This window comes from Corapipo altera, unplaced genomic scaffold (assembly GCF_003945725.1).
Source record: "Corapipo altera isolate COAL_440 unplaced genomic scaffold, ASM394572v1 64, whole genome shotgun sequence".
Classification (NCBI taxonomy): domain Eukaryota; kingdom Metazoa; phylum Chordata; class Aves; order Passeriformes; family Pipridae; genus Corapipo; species Corapipo altera.
This window is the reverse complement of record NW_020884893.1, coordinates 8,487,469-8,508,433: the sequence shown is the minus strand read 5'-3', so window position 1 is coordinate 8,508,433 and position 20,965 is coordinate 8,487,469. Positions and strand designations below refer to the sequence as shown.

Genomic DNA, 20,965 nt, shown 5'->3' with positions numbered 1-20,965 from the left:
GCTCCGACTTTGTGTTTCAGTAAGAATGAGGCATGTAGATGCATTTTTAACCACTTTGTCAAAATAGCATCTAATTCATAAGGCTTTTAGTGGGTCCAATTAAAGGGCGCTTTGGGATCATACTTCCATTTGTGTAAAAGTGATTTTATTCTGAATGAAATGCATATTTCCAATGGCACATCAGCATGGTGTCAGCTGCCATCCCTGGGGCCAGCTCTGTCCATGGAGGCTGTGGGACAGAGACACTTCCATGTGTCACAGGGACCTTCGGGATCAGAAGTCTCAAAGATGTTTCCAATCAGACCACTCCTCTCTGCCTTGCCCTGCCAGACCCAGGCTCTCCAAATCCTCTTGGAAGCCCTGGGGGAATACCCAGCATTTCCCACTGCTGATGTCTGTGGACTGAAGTGGGAAAAGGTGTCTTCTCCTGCAGTTTGACATTCAGGGGATACTGTCTCCAACAAATCCCTCAGATCTTTCCCCAAAATACAGACAGCAACTTGCCAGCTCTCTGTTGCTGCATTGCAAAAATGCTGAGGAGGGGAAAAAACATTCCTAAATGAGGTGGTATGAAGGAGCTATAATTCATCCTCTTGGTCTAATAGGCTGTTTTTAAATAGGAAGGGAGACCAGCTAATAGGCACTGCTGGGAGGATTGGGAACAGGCAGAATCAGGTCTTTATGCATGCAAATAGCCCTGCCTGTTTTCCTGAGATGCCGAAAGGGAGTTTGGGGGAACGGTGCCGTTTCGCTTCCCCTGCCGAAGGCACAACCCCATCTCCCGGGGGAGGTTCCGAGCTGCCGCCAGCCTCTGCACCAGATGGCAGCTCTCTCCGTGACAGCAAAAGGCACAGAAAATGCTCCCAACTGGTGTGAAAACCCAGCACGTGAGCAGGGCGGGTGTCGGGGCATCTGCATCCTGCAGGGTTGCCCATCCCTGCTCGGTCCTCCAGGTCCCCGAGCTGCGCCTTCCCTTGGTCAGCTCGGGGCACGCAGCGATCCCGGCTCCTCCATGTCCCTCCCACTCGGGTGTTGCGGGAGTTTTGGCCGTGTCGTTTCAGTTTTAAGGCTGTCTGACCAAGGGCTGGGCACTGATCTCCTTCCTCCCTGCAGATCACTCTCACCACCATCGGCTACGGGGACAAGTACCCACAGACCTGGAACGGGCGGCTGCTGGCGGCGACCTTCACACTCATCGGCGTCTCCTTCTTCGCCCTTCCTGCCGTAAGTGGGAGGATGCTGGGAGTGAGGTCTCACTGGGAGGGGGGTCTGAGCTCATCTGTCCCTTATCCCCAGCCCCTGGAGCTGGTGCCATTGCACTCTCCTGGCTGCAATGGTCTGTGGCTTTTGAATCAAAAAATTGGGGAGAAAAGGGCAAACCCTGTCTGAATATCCACAGCTGGGGCACTTTGAGCAAACGGGGTGGAAATTCTAGATTTGGCTCTGCACAAATATTTATTGAAGCAATATAAAGCATTTTTTTCCCTCAGAGGGCTGTTCTTGGGGGTAATTAATAGCTTTAAACTGAAAGAAGGTAAATTTAGATTGGCTATTAGGCAGAAATTCTTCCCTGTGAGGGTGGTGAGGCACTGGCACAGGTTGCCCAGAGAAGCTGTGGCTGCCCCATCAAGGCCAGGCTGGACAGGGCTCTGAGAAACCTGGTCTAGTGGAAGGTGTCCCTTTCCATGGCAGGGGATGAGCTTTAAGGTTCCTTCCAACCCAAACCAGTCTGTGATTCTATGATTACACCATTTCAGCAAATCACTCACAGATGCATTTCAGAGTGTTGCACTGATCTGGATCCCTGTGGGGATAATTTGATGAATGCCAACACCCTGGGGTTATTTTGTGTTTTATCAGCTGGCTGGAGGTGGTTTGGGAAAAGCTGCAATTCCAGTGGGTGCCAGCAAAGTCTGCTGCCCCTTGGAGGATGTCTGCCAAGGCTGCTGGGGTGGAGGCTCCTTCCTTCCTCTGTGTTTGAAACAAAAACTGAGCCAGAAGAAAAACTTCGGAGGGAAAGCTGGCCACAACTTTCAAGTGAAAGCTGAGCTAAACCCCTGCTAACTGCAAATTGTTGTTCTCTTCCAGGGCATCTTGGGTTCGGGGTTTGCTCTGAAGGTTCAAGAGCAGCATCGACAAAAACACTTTGAGAAGAGGCGAAACCCAGCAGCGGGCCTGATCCAGGTGAGGATCACATGCAGGGAGCCTTGGGGTTACATTTTCCTGGTTTTGGGGGGCTTAACAGACTTTTAGAAGCTGGGGAGAAAATGGGGTGGTGAAAAGTGGGGCCATGTGTTTAAGGTGTGAGACAGCATCTGGTGACTGGTTTTGTCTGGGAATAAATGCCAGGAAATCAACCATGGGAAAATAGCATATGTGGCAGGGAATCTAGGGGAGAAAAGGAATGAAATTCAGCCCAGCACAGCAAGACAAATGCATTAGGACAGTCTGTTTTCACTCATTCTTCTTCCCCAAAGAGAATATTTATACTGATATAAAATTACAACTGGGAGCATTTTCTTCATGATAACAGATGTCCGTGCAGAAGGTTGGTCTTGGTGTACATCTTGGAGATTTGAAAGTAGTCATTTTACATTCCCCTGCTCCTCTCTTTCCAATTTTTTAACTCCTTAATAGGCAACAACACCCACTTCATCCTTGCCCTCAGACTGCCAGTGTGTGCCTGAGACCCACAGAATTTTTAACCAGGCTCACATGGTGAGGAGCATCATGGTACCACCCCAGATTTGTCATGTATCAAATCAAGGAGGAGGCAAAAATGCTGGATCCATCCCATAGAAAACAGAGGGAGGAGTCAGAGTTGGCTGAGGTTTATAAACCTGAGGGTGGTGCTGGCCATGCCTGGGTCCACAACCCCATTGTGTCTTGTCCCCCACAGGCGGCTTGGAGATTTTATGCCACCAACCTGTCCCGGACAGACCTGCACTCCACCTGGCAGTACTACGAGCGCACCGTCACCGTCCCCATGTACAGGTACCTCCTCCTCCAGCTTCCTCTTCCACTGCCTTCCTCGTGATGCCACTGCCTCCATAGTTATTTCCGTTATCTATATATATAGTTTCATTTATTTGTTTCTGGTTTTTTTTTCATTGAAAAAATTGATTTCAAGAGGCTCTTAAGGGCCAGTGTATGCTTTGTCTTTTAGAGTTTTTTTGCTTTGTATTTTATGTTGTATTTCTTTTTTACTTGATTTTAATTTTCATGTTGCCTTTTTTTTGTTTGTTTGTTTGTGTTTTTTTTCTTTCCACGTCTCTGTGTGTTGTACATGCTCTTCTTTTCCCCTTTATTTCTCCATGTCTGCTGGTAGTTGCATTGTGTTGTGACAGTTGCCGTGCCCAGGTGTGAAGACCTCCTTCCAAGCTGCTCTGGATCGTAGGTAAAAGCTGCCCTCACCCTACTTGCAGCTCCTCGTGCCCTTCCAGGCTCTCCTTGCTGATCCAACTGGTCTCTAATGGTCCTTCTGCCTTTCAGCAAACTTCTCTCCCTCCTTTTACCGCCTGGCACTCTCCCGGGTGCATTTACCCTGTGTCCTCCTTCCTTTCCTTTTTTTTCTCTGAGATGAGGAAAACCAACTCAGGATTCAGTGAGCGTTTTCCCATTTCTTATATTTCATTTATCCATCCCAGTCTGTTGACAGGAGTAGGGAAGGATGGTGGAGCCTTGATGGATGAGGCAGATAAACACCACTGAGTTTTGGCAGCATCCATCTGCCTTGCTTTACCTGCTCTACTTATTGTACCCAGCCATTTTGTTAAGGTTAGAGCAGTGCTGTGGGAATTCACAGCCTCTTGGGATTTGCATCCTGCATCCCTTTCTGGTGTGTTTTTGGGGGCTACCCAGGTCCCTCTGGGTTTGTAGTGGGGTTGGACACGTTGGTTAGATGTTCCTGTGGGGTTTTGTTGGGTGTGGTGGGGCTCCCTGTGCCCCATCTCCCTACTCCCACACAGGGCTGTGGTCCAGCACTGGGTTGTGCCAGTGTAGGTATCATCCCTTCCTGTTTTTTCCCATGTTACTGGTGTCTTTTAGCCCTTGGGCAGACAGTCTGGATGTATTTCCTGGGGTAAGCATTAGTATATATTTAAAACACAGCAGCCAGCCTCTTAATCCAGCATAAAAACCTGTTGGAAGTCACATTATTGTGGTCAGTAAGTTTTTATTGGATTCATTCCCAGTGTGTGTCTGATTGGTTGCTTTTTCCCTGGAAATTGATGAACCAACTTCAAGATTTTCTCTAAAAAAACCAAAACCACAACAGCCCAACAAACCAGAACAAAGCTGTTTTCCAATAGCATTAGACCCACCCATTGAAGCTCTCCCTCCCAGTATCTGACCTTCCAGCTGTACCTTTGCAACACTGGCTGGGATCAGCTACTGGAGAGGGTGAGGATGGAGCCTGGCCCAAAGTCCACTGCAAACTGCAGACACCCAGGGCTTTTTGTCAGTGGATTTTGCCAGGTTTTAATTCTCTTTGAACTACTGGACTTACCACGCAGCCAGACATGCAGTGACACCCTTTTGATTGCAGAGTACTGGGGTTACTTAATTACCTGTTACTTAATCCGCTTGTTAAAACCTGTATTTCTAATGGAGCTGGTCTGCAGGAGGAGAACTAAGCTAAAGAGCTCCAGGAGGGGCTAAATAAAAACTTTAGGGAGGAGAAAGAGAAAAAAAATTGTAGTTCAGAGAGCCCACTTATCTTGAGTAAGAAGCCAGGACAGATGAGTAGCAGGGTTGTAGCAGTTTCACTGGCTGATGCTGTGGGTGCTGCTCAGCCCCACTCTGCAGTGTCACCCTGGGCTTCCCCAGGCATGGGTTTCACTGCAGTCCCAGCTTCTCCCTTAAATCCCAGCTCCTGAGCAAGTGAGCTGTGGGTGCACTGATGGATTCAGGCATTAGTCAAATGGCATTTTTTACCAGGAAAGCAGTGAACACCTTCTGAATATATTTCAGGTGCACTCAGATAAATTAATTGGAATTTTTTTATTTTTTTTTTTTAAAAGGGAGTAACTGTATGTTCTGGCTGCAGCTTCTGTCACTCACACTGACCATCTCTCCTTGCCCACCCACTTCCCTGAGCTGGCTGGCAGGCGCTGGCAGCCCTGTGCTGGTGCTGGTGCAGCCGTGGCAGCACGTCAAGCCCAGCACCACATGAAAGTGATGGCTGCTGACACATGTCTGCAACCCACGGCGTGGTTTGGAAGTGGGTTGGAGGAACACAACATCCCCCTCCCTGGTGCCCCAGGGGTGATCTGCAGTCACCAGTACCTTGGCACCCTTTCTGCTCAACATCAGGCTGCTTATTCCTCATAGCAGGAGCCCTGTGCCTTTAGCTCATCTGTCTTCCCAAGGCATCTCTGAAAAGGCGTGGCTGCTTGATATGAGCAAATTGTTACGCATGCCTTGGAGGAGCTCACGTGGCTCCAGAACATCACTCAAATCACTGCAGTAGAGCTGCTCTAACTTGTTTGGGGAAAATATGGTGGCTTCTTAGAGAATCTCAAATTTAATCTTTAAATCCAAGATGTGCTAGAACCAAATCTGAAATATGCACAAGGCTTCATTGTGTGCAGGTGTGGCTTGGGTTGTGATGCGTGGGTAGGTTGGTGCACTCAGGCATCCTAACCTGTTCTGCATCAGCCACTGGATTTACTGGGAAAAAAAGTTTGCTCTCATTGTCATTCATGAGAGCAGAGCCTTGATCTCAACTACATTCACATATTGGCCTTCACTAAAAAAAACCCACAAACCCATGGGGCACATCCTGCCCAAGTCAGCAGCCCAGCCTGAGGAGCTCCTGGCTGGTGGAACCGAGGGCTGTGGATGTCCCATGGAAGGTCTCTGGGAGGCCCCCACACTTTCCCTGCTCTGTGGTGCCAATTTGCTCTTGGAGCAAGGTGCCAGCTGCCTGTCCCCGAGGGTGACACGGGTGTGTGGTGGTTTCTGAGCCAGCCACAGCGGGAGCGAGCTCAGCCCCCGCTCCTGTGCTCACCTGTGAGCCTGGCCACAGCATCTGCTCCCGGGGAGACACTTCGTTCATATGCTAATTTTCTTTATTCTGTTTCTTTTTCCCCTTTCCTCCACCCCACCTCTTTCCCCCCCTGTTTTTCTTTCTCTTATCCCTTTGGTTTTCTTTGGTGAAAACTCTTGAAAAGCACGCAAACGCAAACGTATGGTGCCTCCAGGTATGAAGTGCATGTGACTCTGAAAGTGTGTGTCATGTCACTCCTTGTTCTTCATTTGGGACTGTAATATGCAAAGCCTTGAATTAAAAAAAGAAAAGAAAAAGAAAAAGAAACCTCTGAAGATGAGCTTTTTCAAAGGAATGAGTGAAAGCCCAAAGCAGACGCCCCCTCCTGCTGCTGACAGACTAACCCCATGCACCTCCATGGCCATTTTAGCTATTGGTACACTCAGGTGTTGGGAAACTCTGCCAAAATGGTGATGTAAGGAAGGAGAATGGTAGAGTGCTTGATAAGCTTGCTTTTTTAAGGATGATTTCTTGATGGTCTTACCCACCTCCTCCAATCCATGCAACGCTTAACAGGGAGACGTCCCCATTCATACTTCCATTTCCCTCTGCCATCACTCCTGCGTGTTCCCTTTCTCCAGCCCTCTTTTCCCACCCTTCATTGTGTCATTTATCTGGCTCTGTGCTGCAGGAGCTGTGCCCACCCAGTAATGCTGGCTTTGCTGAGTTTGCTGGTGTGGTGGCACCATGGGACCCATCAGTGGGAGCACAGAATAAAATCCCCACAGCTGCTGTGCCTGCTTTTGAGGACAGCATGTGGAGGAGAGAAAGATCTGGGATGCTAAACTGAAATAATCATTCATTTCTTTGAGTAATCCAGTCTGATTTTTGGGAAAAAGATGTTTCATCTCAGCAGGACTTTTCCATTTCAGTTTTTCCTTCCAAGACCGGCCTAGAGCCAAGCAGTTATTAGCCACAGTTATTCAATCTGGGACTTAACCTTTTGGGACCAATCCAAATGCAAAGACCTGGATGTGACTGTGTAAGATTTATGATAAATAATGTTATCTCAGGTTCTGCAGAAAGGAGTAGATTTGCAAATCACAGGCATATTTTAAATGAGATGGGTATCTGAAGGTGTAGTCAAGTTAATATTTTAAGATGGGGAATAAATGACTTGCATTTCAAGACTGCAGGCCAAGCTCTCTTTTTAGAGCAGCTTAAATCCTCACTAGAGGCAGTAATGCCATTAGAGCTGATGTGATTTAGTGTCTGATTTCCAAACCCAACTCCAGTTTTCACAAATGTAAGTTTTATAGCCTTAGTAAATCACACTTACAGCTTTGTGTGCTTAATTTACACCAAATTGCATCAATGAACTGCAAGTATAATGTTAAAAATATATTTTCCTGTTCTGCTGAACAACAGTCTGTTTTGAGAATCAGACATTTTTCTACTGCTGGGAGTGAAATAAGAATGTGCCACTTCCATCCCATTGGTTGTAATAAAGTATTTTATGAGTTTCATAAATGTTCTCAGTTGTGAAAAATAGCTTTAGCTGGAGACATAAAGTCATGGTTAGGGTAAAAATTGGCTGCTCATAGGAACTCTAGCATAGCATGGAGACTAATTTAGGCCCCCATCCCATTCCAGCATCCATCTCCTTGCCACCCTCTCCCTAACTGTTCCTACTGGGACTGTTCAAACAAATCATCGTTGTCTCTGTGTGCGTGTCGTGGTGTGTGTGTGCGTGTCTGTGTACGCTCCCCCCTGTGTTGTGTCCTGCTGCCCTCCTTGTGTTGTGGGGTTCTGGTGGTGTCCTGGCCCGAGGCATGATATCCCCACTGTCCCCTAATGCTTGAAAGTTATCTGTGCTGCCAGGAATAGCAGGTCTGCCTTCCCTCTGGATGTGGTAGCCGGCACCTGGAGTTACTGTCGCGTTTCTCTGTGCTCCCCTGGGTGGGGTGATGGGAGCAGCTGTGGGTTCCCCTGGGTTCCCCTGCAGCAGTGTTTCTGTGGTGGGTGGCATGAGCTGTGTGTGTTCCCTGGTGTGCAGAGCTCCTCACCCAGCTCCCCCTTAACCAAAACGTGCTTCCCTTGCTAACAAGTGACACACGGACCAGGAGGAGAGAGAGAAAACATGAGGCGCCCCAGCCAGAGGTGCTTTCTGCACGTCTCTGCAGGACACGGTGGCACCTGCATCACCTGCCCCCCTGGGCATACAGGGCCATGCATCCAGCATTTCATAGCAAAGCTCAGTTAAAGAGCTGTGCAGAGTTCTGCCTTTTTTTTGTTTGTTTGTTTTTGAGGTTCTGGAGAAATGGTGCGATGCAGTAGCTGTTCCCCAGGCTGCTCTTGCAGTGACAGGTTAGGCTGAGCATTTAATTGAGATTAAATTTCAGGTCAAGTACATGGATGAGTTTACACCCATTTTTAATAATTATTGTTATTATTTCAGTAAAATATTGCTTATTTCCATCTCATGTTTACCAGGCCCATCAACCAACCACAGAAATGGTGAATTTCTGTGTTTGCTGTGTCTCTGTACCTTTGCATGGAAACATGGCCACCAAGAGGTGGCCACCTTCAGCACAGTGCAGACCATGGGCTAATGCAAAAGAAGTAGCTCCTTTTGGAATCCTGAATCCTTCAATTTAGTGAGCTGATGAGCTCTTCAGCTGAGACTTGCATGAGTGAGAGCCCTGGATTTGTGATCCCAGCTGGAGAAAGTAGGGCTGTTTTCTGCTGGGTATGGACCTCCCTGAGAAGCTAACTCACCAAAGAACAGTTGTGCACCCTTCATTAGCTGCTGAGTACACTTTGTGCTTGATTTTATGCACCACCTCTCCCATCTTGGAATGAATCTCCAACCCCTACGATGGGTTTGAAGGGAGGTGACAGCCCAGCACTCATGCACTCCTCCACTGAACCAAGGTCAGCTTCATCCTGACGACTGGAGTGAAGAGGATCATTAATTCAGCAGATCAGGATGTGCTTTTCTCTGGATGGAAGCGAACAGAGCTGGACTGGGGAGCTGAGCCAAAATGTTCAGGCCTATTTTTATTCTTTTCTCCATACTTAGAATTGGAAAATTTTCTGATTGCCTCAGTCTTGTGAACACCAAATCTCTGCTGAGCAACTGATGTTTTGAGGATAAGTTTCATGCATGCAGAGGAGAAGAGGCTTTTCCAGTTGGTTGTGTTTTTTTTTTTTTTTTTCTGAAATGTGAAACTACTGGTCTCATAATGGCTGAAAAAATGTGGGCATGAATATCTCTGCCTTTATTTTACAGTGAGCAGGAGCCCCATTTCTTACAGCACCTCAGCTGAGACCAGCCTGTTAGTCTGCAAGGCCCTGCACTCCTTTCCTTCCCGTCCTGAGTTGCAGTTTTGGGACAGCTTGAGGAGATCCTTCTTGCTTCCATTAAAACCTGCGGGGCTCATTTTCCAGCCAAGCCATAAGTACAGGCTGCCTTGGGGCTGTGGCACTCTGGGTTGTCGTGGATGTGGGCAGGCACAGGCAGCCTGTTCCCAGCTCCTTCCCTTCATCCCTGAGACACTTGTCACCAGCGTGACCCGAGGCAGCTGCTGTGCTGACCCTGCACCCTCTGGGCACAGCAGTGGCATGTGGCACTTCCACAGTTTGACAAGGGCACGCTGGTGGCCCGGGGAGGATTTTGCAGCCAGTCATGAGATGAGCCCCATTGGCCTTGACCCTGAATGCAGATGCTGCTCTTCCCAGCCCTGTGCAACGTTCTCTGTCCTCCCCCCCCACGCCTCCTGCTTATGTTTCTCTTGGTTGAAAACCTGGCTGTGAATGTCAGCATTAAATATTTATGGAGAAAGCCCCAGCCTCTCAGGGTCTGAGGGAAGAAACCAAAAGTGGATGTAGGAGCTAATTCAATGGCTTTTAGCACAAAAGCAGGACAGGCCACAGGGTATTTGTTCTTTGGGTTTTTTTTCAATTATTAACTAGGATTCCCACCATCAGGTTCTTTTTTTGTAACTGAGAAAGGAAGGAAGCCCATGGTTCCTAGAAGGCAACAAGACAGGATTTTGCCTAATTCTAGGGCAAAACCTGACATGGACAGTAAAGAATTGGTTAAACTTGACCCTGGAGCACACTACTGTTTCTGCTGGGATGGCCACAACCTGAGGTTTTCTCTGCCCCATAAGCTGCTCCTTCCCCTGCCTTCCCACATTCCCAAGAACAGCAGGGTTGATTTTTCCCATTTTGCCCCAAAATTGGAGTTTCTGCTTAGCACACATCCAAAGTGCTGACCTCCAACCACAGCAATGCCAACCTGCCAGACTACAGGTGGTGAAACAGCTCTGCCGAAACACCACTGGGCTGCCCAGGAATCCTGGCAGCCACTTGGTTTTGGGGAGGTTCAAAATCCAATGGTGCAGACAAGTTTCTCTCTCTCTCTTGCTGTCTTTTTCTCTCTCCTACCCCACTGCTCTGCCTTAGGACACTGCTGGAAGCAGCAGCCAAATCCCTCTCCATCCTTCCTGAGCTGTTCCCCAGTTGCAGTTGATGGCACAAAGCTGGTTCTGGTTGAAAGGATGGGGCAGCGGGGGAAGTTGCCAAGGCAGGAGGCTCTGGAATCACCTCTGTCTGTATGTTAATGGCCTTTGTTTTCTCCCTCTAGACTAATCCCTCCTCTGAACCAGCTGGAGCTCCTGAGGAACCTGAAGAGCAAGTCGGGACTGACATTCAGGTTAGCAAGAGTTAAGAGAGTTTGGAAAGCACACACTTTGCAACCTTTTTTTTTTTTTTCTTTTCTTTTTTACCTTCCTGGTTTTTGCATACAGACAGCCTTGAAGATGTGAGAGGTTTGACAGCTGGTCCCCCATGGGTCCTTCAGTGACCTCCTCCCTGTCCCTCTCCCGTGCTCTACATGAATTCCTTCAGCCTCACTTGGCTCTGGAGCAATGTCACAGTGCTTGACTGACAAGGAAAAGTTGTATTCTCAAAGAGGGTGATTGAGGTGGTTTTCCCAGCTTTCCTCTGACCTTTTTGCTCTTCAACACCCTCAGAGGAGATTCAGGCCCACAATGTGTTAATTCGTTCTCTGTTCCCTCCAGTGAGTGCAGACAAGGTTGCAGCAGTGAGAGATTTTTGCTAAATTTGCTGTGGTAAGGTATATGAGATTGTCCCAAAAGGTCAGGAGTCCTGCAGCTTCACCCTCTGCTCAGGAGGGGTAATTCTTGGGGTTTTCAGCAGTCAAGGCTGCCCTGTTGGTGAATGGGGAGCCTGCAGGCCCTGGGAGGGATGGAGAGATGCTGGCTGTGGTGGTGGGCATCAGGGCCCGCTGGGGATGCACGGGAGGGGACCTGCCCTGGGCTGTGTGCCTCAGCAAAGAACAGAGATCTGTACACCCCTGGGTCAGCCTGAAAGCATTAAAATATGAGTATTTGAGCTAGTGACTGAGGCTGGGCTTCCAAGCTTTTCTGAGCGAGGAGCAGAGGGTGGAGGGGATTTTTTTAGTCTCTCCAGCTGCTGCCTTTAGCCAAAGGGAGAGGGGGCAGGGTCTGTGAAGGTCTCAACAGTCACTGCTGAGTAGTGGCAGGGCCAGGGCTGGTACAGCATCATGCTCAGAGAGCATCTGTGTTCTGTGTTAGGGAAGACAGACCTGTATCTGCTGAGAAACACAGTCTGTTCCCTCTCTTGGGGGGCTGCAGGGGCAAGGCTGATTGGGGTCCCACACTAAGTGCAATTCCCCATTGTGTAGAGGTTGTGAATAGTTGAAAGCAGAACAGGTTTTCCTTGTTGCTGGAGGGAAATGCCACCACGATACCTGGTCAGTGAAGGTGAGATGTTTTTTTCAGTGTGGCCTTAGCGTGGCTTGCAGTGTCGTGACTGCCTTTTTGTAGGTGTTCAGCTCACTTTGTCCTCAGTGATTTTTCAGGGCAATCAAGTTTGGGATCTCAGTAGGAAACCACATACAAAAATTGTGGCGTCCCACTCCCTCCATGTAGCCTTTGCCAGTTACTTTAGTAAAGTAGCTGCAAAGGCTTTGGAGGCAGAAACCCCACCTGGGGTGTCAGGATGTCAGGGCAGGGGTCTGTGCTCCTTCCCACCCACGTGCCCTTCCCAGCACCCTCTGTTGGCACTGCAGCTTGAATCCACGATCCGGAGATCTGACATTGGCTCTGTCCCAGTGGCCAGGGAGGAAAAAAGAATGCAGGATCGTGGGAGCCATTCAAACTCTTCCCCGTGTGCAGAAACATCAGGACAGTGCAATTCCAAAGGAAGGGGGCCGCTCTCTGAGCCCACAGAAGTCCTCCTGTGCTCACACAAATCACACGACCCTCAGGTGTCTCAGTCCTGCGTAGGCACAAGGATGGGTTGGGATAAACTCTTCAACCCTGTGCGTTGTATGTGTCTTCTCTGAGGTTGTGTGAGTCTCCAGTGATCTTCTGTCCAGGCCAGAAACTCCAGGAATTAAGCGCTCCTTTCCCTTTCTTCTGTCCACAACTTCCACTTAGTTGTACTGTTTGGTATTGTCGTTTCGTTCTGTTTTAACAGTGAAGCAGCAACATCTTTTTGCCACCTGACACCATGCTAATGTACTATTGCTTCTGTTTAAAGGAAAGAGCAGCAGCCCGAACCATCGCCAAGGTCTGTATCACTGCCAACACGCCATTCCCATGCATTCCCTGTAGATTTCTGTGTACGTGTGTGCGTGTGTGTACCATGTCGTGGCGCCATCGAGGGAAGCATTCTAGGTATTGACGTGCTTGTTCTGTGCTGTGCCAGTCCAATGTATCCACGTGTATGCTGGACCTTAAATCATATCCTCCTTCCAGTCTGCCTCGGGCTGTAGCTGCGAGGGTAGCGAGGCTGGGGGAGGTAGGGAGAGTGGTGGCAGCACGGGCAGAGCTGGCAGACACTCACCCGGGGTGACAGCAGGGCTTTGGTTTATGCTTCTTTGTTTTATTTCGTTGCTGGAGTCGTAGCTGGAGTAGCATAACGCGGGCTCAACGTGTGCCGATGGGTGGGTGATGCTTTGCCCGTGTCTCCGTCACCCAAGGCCCTGCTGGGCAGAGGTGACATGGGAACACGAAGCCATCACCGTGTCACCAAGTCAGCAACTTCTCCTGAGCTCCTCTCGCTGCAGGGAACTGCACGGGGCCGCGCCGACCTGCTGCTCCGTGGGACACAGGAGGGCTCTCTGACACGGCGCAGCGTGGCATGTTAGAGACACCCCTTCTCTATCCCCTTCCCTCTGGATGAGGCACAGTCCCTGCTCCATCTTCCCTCCACGCCTCGAGTCCACGACGCAGAGCGTGGTCTGAAACGTAGCGAGCACTTTCCAAGGGCAGCTGTAAATCTCACCTACGGGAGAGCTTTTGCTACTCACGTGTCCCAGGGAAAGCAACAGGGCTGGTGTTTGGGATACTCTTAGGATACTTTTCATCCTCTTTAAAGTGTTTGATTCTGGGATTTTTTTTTTTGTCCTATATTTTCCCAGTTCTTTTAAGAAGTAACTCTGGGAACAAATCTCTTTTTTTTCTTGGGTGAAGAGACGCAGAACTGATGATCTTTGGAGATCATCTGCTTGGCTTTCAGATCTTCCATCTCATACCTCAAAACATAGCTTACAGCCTAAATTTTCTCAACAATGAATATGTTTTTCAGAAGTACAGCTAGAGCCTGGCATTCTGCAGATGTACCTCTCAGCCATGCCTTTTAGCTTATAAGAGGCCAGAAACTAATTTTTCCGTGGCATAAAAGCCAACCAAAGATATCTGGGTAGATATGGTGCTGACTAAAGAGTGGAAAATTTAATCTTTCCTCTTTCCTTCCTTCCTTCCTTCCTTCCCCCTCTCCCCTTCTTCTTTTTTTCTGTCTTTCATTTGAGCTTTTCTTTGCAAGCAGAACCTTTGTGGCATTCCATCCACTTTCCTGCCAAATAACCCAAATCTCCAAGATCATGTTTCAACTATCCAGATTTTTTTTTTTTTCCTATTTGGGGTCTCAAGTGTAGCTTGAGAAAAGGCAGCCTCCATCCAGCATTATTAAAGCAGGGAACATTACATGAGAAGGGCTCTCTGGGAGCAGACTAAGGCTGAAATCTTGCCTACCTGCCTGTGGCATCAGGAGGGTCAGCATTTCATCCCAGGGTCTGGCTGCTCCGCTGCTCTGTCTCAGCCAGTGATATACTTTGGATGCATTAAAGGGTAAATCCACATTTCTCACAATGTGACAATGAGACAAACTCTCTGTTCAGCTCCATCAGCTCCATAGAAGAGGAGATCTGAGGTCCAGCAGTCCCTCACAGGGTCACATCAACCAGCAGCTCTGTAATCATAGGTATTAGTCTTATTTTTCAGGCACTAGTTTATTTCTTATTTTTGAATCTCAGTCCTGTCTTACAGGGTTCATATTCACCAGTTAAAACATTAGGTTGTATACAATATTTCTTCATAAAGTTTGCAGGTTTCTCCCTGCTCATTTTCTACATTGCCTTCTCAATCTTATGTCACAGAAAGAGGTAAAAATAGTCCTCCTCTGTCCTTTTCCAGAGTATTTTTTACTATATATAGGTCCTTCATCAGAGTAATTTCTAAATGCTGTTTCCTGCTCCTGTGATGCATCTGTCTCTTGTGACACCGATGGGTTTTGTTGCTAAACCCAGACCCAGGAGGGCTTAAGCTGAGGGTCTGCAGCTGCTCTGTAAATAACATTAGAGTATGTTCCATATTGTTTAGTTCAGCTGCCATGGCAGCACCAAAGCTCTTTCCTTCTGTTTTGTTAGGACAATATCAGTTCTACCTGCTCCCACTGTCCTCTTTCTGCCTGATAATGTCTCAGACCTCAGGAAGGAATTTTGCGTTAAGGGAGGACCAAATTACCTATTTTCCCCAAAAAAATTTTCTGGATCTTTTGCATTCACATCCCAGATCTTCCACCCACTTTAATTTCTAGCAGCCTCCTGGTGATGCTCAGTGTGTCATCCTGCCCTTAGAAAAGAGAACTCATCCTGTTTCTCTGCCCACCCAATAGTTAATCACCCAGTCGCTGATGATGCTTCACTCAGGAAGCTCCTGGGGATGAATTGTCTCTCATAGCAGAACCCAACTCCAAGCTTTTATTGCTTCAGCTGGTAAAGGATTTGCCACTCTCCATTTCCATTGCTGTAAGGGAACAGTCTAACAGCTGGAGATAGCAGGTGTAGTGATGTGTAGGGAGTGGCTGATTTCCTATATCCCTCTTTCCATGATTGATACACCACAAAGTCCTTACAGCAAATGAAACAGAAAGAGTTTTCTCACTATTTTGCATCTTAATGTATTTTAAGTTTAGAGATTTAGAGAAGGGATGCTGGCACAGCTTTTAGGAATGTGCTGTGCAGGAAAAACATTGCCTTGTGAGGGCAAGGAGCATCCCAAGCATTCTGCCAGCTCACAGGGTGGCTGTCAGGGTCATGCCTGTTCACAGTGGTGATGCTGCCCTCTGACCCCGGTGCTGCTGTGGCCATGCTGATTTCTGCCCAGGCAGCACTCAGAGAGCTGCTGCCGAGGGTGGGAGGATGTGAGGAGGTGATGGGGTTAGTGTTGCAGGGGCTCAAGGTCACCTCAGGTGGCTTTTGATTTGGTCTTGGCATAAAGTGGGACAGCTGATCTGAGAGACAGGTTATGTCCTTTCTCTGTTGTTTCTGTTTTGTTTTCCACCACAAGCCTGTCTGAATCCATCCGAGACCAAGTGCTGGGAAAGCTCCTTTCTGACCTGCTCGGGGGCCAGGAGCTCACCTCCCCCAGATGTGGAGGCCAGGCTGTGAGGAGCAGAAAAGAGGCTTGCCTTTTTCTACATGCTACATACCTCTTCCCCTGCTTTTATTTTCCTCCCTTTTTAAAAAAGTAAAGCTTTCAGGGCCTCCTGTTACCTGTTGCTTTGGGTGCTGTGTCCACCCTACCATCTGCCCTGGCTGAGCAGTGCCCCCCTGCCCCTCCCCAGGCTGGCTGTGCTGCCTGGGCACTGAGAACCCATCACACCTCTAAGACCACTGCTGTCATGCAGGATCCAAATCGAATCCTCTCTGCCTCATATCCCAGGGAGGTGGGGCTGCTCTGTGGTGGTGCTTTCCTCACCCCTTCTGCTGCAGAAAGGCAGCAGAACAGACTGTTAATGGGGTGTGATTACTCTTCTGTTAATTAGGGGTGAAATTAGCTGTGGCATCTCATTTCTGTTTATTTTGCTTTGATTATAATGTCAAAAAGACACATGGTTAGCCAGGGCTATGGAGGCTCCTGTACAAAATGTGGGCTTCAGATGCTCTTTAACAGATGGTTTGATAAACATCTGAAGGCATCCATGACCACATTTATTCCTCTTGTATTTTCCAAAATACAATGAGATGAAAAGCTAAAAATTAATGAGCCAAATGATCGTAATAATACATTAATATCAGAGAAAAAGAAACAGAAGGATTCCAGGGGACTGGGAAGCTAAAACTCAGATTACTTTGTCCAGCATGAGTTCAGTGCTGTAGGTAATGAGAAGAACCTCTTTGGAAGGTTGTTCTCAGCTGTGGTTTGTCCTTGACCCCAATGAACTCAGCAGAACCTTGGCCATGGATTGAGTGGATGCTGGACTGGGCCACCTTGTAGCGTGTGTGTATATCTGTGTGTATATCTCTCTATCAGTGTATGTTTATGTCTGTCTGAGATACACACATTAATATCTCTGTCCAGGGGTGTGATTAAGGCTTTTGTATGCACTGGAGGATGCCTTTGGTTGACTCAGTGGGCCCCTGCTCATCCAGCCTAGGGTGTCCGAGGTGTCCCTAACCTCTACTGCCCGTGGAAACCAGGGCCAATCACAGGAGCCTGAGGGGCCACATTAGCCTAGGCTGGCATTTGCCCTTCTAACCAATTAAACTGGTGTCAGAGACTCATGCTGGGACTGACAGTAATCTGGAAATAATCAGTTGCCTTTAGGGGAGCGGATTATTTGCGCGGAAGGAACTGCATCTTTCTGGAGAGGCTAAGAGGAGAGTAACCCACACGTCTCCCTGAAGCTCTGCATGCTGAATGTCCCACTCCCACGCCAGCTCCAGAACAGCCCCAGTAGCACCACCAGTCCCTGGGGCTACCTGGGGATGCGGGGTGCCGTTGTGGGCACCTGAGGAGTCCCCAGGATGCCCAGGGTGGTGTCGGCTGAGCTTGCATGGGATGCTGTGCCCACGAGCTCCTCCGACTGCTGACTTCAAGTGCAACACGAAATTGGGGTTTGATGCCCTTCAGCATTTTCAGTCTGCCCATGAATTTGGCAAGTGCTGCCTGCTGGTGGTTGGTGGCCTGGTGGGGTGATGGGGACCACGTCATTCCCCTTCCACAGGTAGAGGGCTGCTCCATGGCGTGGAGGACCCTGGTCGTGGTGGTGATCTCCTGGCAGGGCAGTGCCTGAGCAACGATTTGGGATGGAGCTGTGGTGGTGCCTTGTCAAAGTCAGTAACTCCCCAAAAGTGGTAGGGCCTGTCTAAAAAGCACCATGAAAACCAGATGTGTGAATACAGATGTTCAACTCCCTTCCCATAAGGGACTGCACCACACCCCGTTTTTATCTGTTTTTATTTTTTTAAATGCCAGGCTTAATATAACTCTATTTCCTGTATGAGAAGTGCAGATAATTCACAGATTAACTATTTCTCTTTGTGAGTGGGGATTTTTTTGGGAAAAAAAAAAAAAAAAAGAAGAAATTTGAGCTTTTTTGATATTGTTTGACAAAACAAGTTAAAGTTTTGGATTTCCATTTCTTAGACAATTTAAAAAAACTTATGGGGTTTTTATTTGTCTAGAGGAAGAGGAGAGTATTTTTTTGTTTCCAATGCAGATGAAAAAAATCTTCCTGTAGTTAACTGTAGATAAACTGACGCCACCAACTCAATGCAGAATGCATCAGTTCTAATAATGAAATTTACTGACCACAGTGAGACAAATTTCAGAAACCCTCTTGATTTTTAAAGTTTTTCTTTTCACTTAGCACTCAAAGAGAACAATCCTGTCATGAACCCGGCCCTCAAAACACCTGTCTTTTAAACCTAGAGTCAGTAATCAAAAGTTTCCTGTCTGGCATTTGCTTCCAGGTCTAATTTTTACTCTCCCCTCATTTCCAGTAAGAGCAAACCGTGCAGAGAGTCACTTTGTGGATGCTGCTCAGGAAACTCTAGGTACCACGGGAAATGCGTCGCACGAAACTAATCAAAAGCTGCACGGCTCATTCTCCCTCTACCCTGCTACCACCCGTTCTGATCACTTCTCTGCTTAATAGAGGTACTAGATGAGTAAAAAAAGGTGGAAGAGCCTCCCCACTGCCCGCTCAGAAATCAGAGGCTTCCTTGTCTGCCGATCGTGCAGAGCACGTGAACCAAAGAGATGAGGATGGGGAATTTGTTCTGGGCTAGCAAGCCGGTGTCTGCTGAGCGAGGGAGGAGGCCAGGACATGAAGTTTAACAAATGATGAAAAATTAAAAATAAAAAAAAAAAAAAAGAAAAATTAAAAATTTAATTTATTTTTTTTTTTTAAAAACACCCCTTCCTCCCTATCACTCCATCCCTCCTCAGGGTCCAGGGAGTCCTTGCAAATTGAATTGCACTGTACAGCAATGTCCAGTTAGCAGCATGAGAAATACCAGCTTCCTACCTCTGCTCAGTCACCGTTCCTTTGGCTCTCTGAACACGACAAATTGACCTTTCCTAGTCTTGTGGCCTTTGGAAGCCATGGCTTGCCTATCTAGCACCTCTACTATGCAGCTAGAGAAGGACTAATCTCAGCCTGTCCCGCCAGACGTAGGGGACATGGGTTCCCCTGAGCGTTGACATTGGCATTGTGAATGGTTCTGTTTCTAGACCCCGTGGGGAACAGACAGCTAGAGCTAGAGCAGAGGGTTTTGTACAAGCAGGGTTTGCATCTCTTTCATCAAGCTGACAATTGTTAGGTGGCTTCAGGGAACTCCCAGCGAGCATCCCTTAGCACCCCGGTGGCCATAAGGGTACACAGACACATAAACCTCGTGTTACCTGTGCGTAAATACGTCTACATCCACACCTGCACTGGAAGAGTCTCTTCCCCCACCTCAGGCACTGCTTCTCAGCAGCAAACATGCACCTTCTTGAGAATTTCCCTCTGCCCAGAGTTTGCATGCTGTGAATGCTGGCAGGGGACCCCCCCTCAGCTCCTCACCCCGCAGCCAGGCAGGTGGACAGCCCAGGAGTGGCAGGGCACTGAGTGATGCCGCATGTTTGTGAACTCGGATTTTTGCATGCTCTTTTTTGGAGTCCGTTTGAATTCTCAAAATCACCAGTCTCTGTCTCCCTCAGAAAGCCAACAAACTACAGCTTTAAAAGTATAAAAACTACAGTGCTAACAGTATATGTATCTCTGATTTTCTTCATTAATTGTTTCAACTTGTATCTTTTCTTTTCTTGCAATTTTTTTGACCTGCTGGCTGTTTTTGTTATCTGTCAGTCTAGAGGATAGGACTCATGCCTGAGGCTCATGTGTACCAGGAGCTCAGAAGTAGAGTGGTAAATCCCATCTCTGAATGGGTAACAAAGAGGAATGGGGCATGATGTAGGGTTCATAATGAGCAGTTCTCCATGGTAGGAAATTCTTTACACTGGCATAAATAGCCTGAACCTTTGAGTCAGCCTCCTGCTGCATGTTTTGATGATGCTGTGGCCTTCCTTGAAGTTTAGCCTTGAAAGGTGTGGTTTAAATAATGGGTGATCAGCAGGTGCACAGGCAGCGTTTCGAGACATTTCCAAATGGCAAAGATTTGGTCAATAGTCTAGCTGAAAAAATTATCCTGACTTCTGCAGTGTTTCCTTTTGACAGGTGAGGTTGTTTTATCTGGGGAGGCATAGTGTGAGCAAGGACTTCTCCCCAGAGAAAGCCTCTTTTCAGTTGCTTAATGTTGAGGTTGTTTTTGGCAGAGATGAAAACGAGCAGTGCTGTTCGTAATGCTGTCCTCTCATCTGTCCATGTCAAGTTCTGTGTTCTGGAAAATCAGCCACTCTGATCTCAATGTCTTCCTTGCATGTCTTCCTAGGCATGTATTTTTAACTGCTAAAGCCAGTGTAATTGTTTTTTTCTCTTTTCTACTGAATTCCTTCCTACTGTGGTCCTCATTTCATCTTCCCCATTTTGAGTTCTGCAAGGGAAAGGGAGGATGGAACAAAGTATTGCCTCGAGGTCTTCTTAATCCATTGGTGACCCTGAAAAGGAGGATTACAGACAGTAGTTCTTCCAGTAAAAAAAGGAGTCTGGAACTTTGGAGTAGCTACAAGGGCATCTTTGTTACCTGCATCCATCCTGAATGTAGTGTTATACACCCCGTGCTTTAGTATGACTGTAGGTGAACTGTGAAGGGACATAAAAATAATTCAGATGTCTTGTTTTCCTGGACCCTTGGGTGCCTGCCCACAATCCCCACTGCACAGGCTCTTGTGGCAGATGCCAGCACTTTGATGCATCTAAGGCTGAGTGCTAAAAGCCTTCATCTAGGATGCATAAAACGAAATAACCGTAAACGATGAAGCAATCATGGAAAACTCAATGTAGGTAAATTAATAGGAAACTCCTTAGAAGCTGTGGTTTCTTAATGTACTAAACCAATGATCTTTAGTCAATGATCTTTAGTGCAATAACACATTCATTTTTAGACAGTAATGTAACTACACCAAGCCAGGTTATCAGGTCTATCGTGTTTTGCTTTGTAAGAGACTTTTCCTGGTGCACTCACAGATGAAGGCACCTCAGAGACCTGACAGTGGGAAGAAGTGGCACCCAGGCCAGTGAAGGAAAGGTGTTTGCACAACCTTTGGCTGGCCTGTGGCTCTGGGTGTAGCAGGTGTCTTAAAAGCTCGCTCAGGAACAATCAGCCAGCTTGGAGGTGCAATCTGGCTGTTCTGCTTTGCTCCTGAAATGCAAAACAGCTGAGCTGGCGAATAGCAAAAGGTTGGGAGG

General features: G+C 47.8%; 1 protein-coding gene across 11 annotated transcripts in view; it reads left to right on the top strand.

Moving 5' to 3' along the window:
- The window catches only part of KCNQ2 (potassium voltage-gated channel subfamily Q member 2), a 74,396-nt gene that overhangs the window by 27,628 nt on the left and 25,803 nt on the right, over positions 1–20,965 (top strand). For 4 of the 11 annotated variants that reach the window (XM_027645823.1, XM_027645821.1, XM_027645830.1 and 1 more), the window contains exons 6-11: positions 1,114–1,224; positions 2,089–2,184; positions 2,900–2,994; positions 6,174–6,203; positions 10,641–10,709; positions 12,584–12,613. In XM_027645823.1, coding sequence (XP_027501624.1) covers positions 1,114–1,224; positions 2,089–2,184; positions 2,900–2,994; positions 6,174–6,203; positions 10,641–10,709; positions 12,584–12,613 — 431 coding nt within the window. Of the gene's footprint in view, positions 1–1,113; positions 1,225–2,088; positions 2,185–2,899; positions 2,995–6,173; positions 6,204–10,640; positions 10,710–12,583; positions 12,614–18,113; positions 18,168–20,965 lie in introns of all 11 variants that reach the window. The other 7 variants (XM_027645820.1, XM_027645819.1, XM_027645824.1 and 4 more) reach the window with 3 other exon arrangements.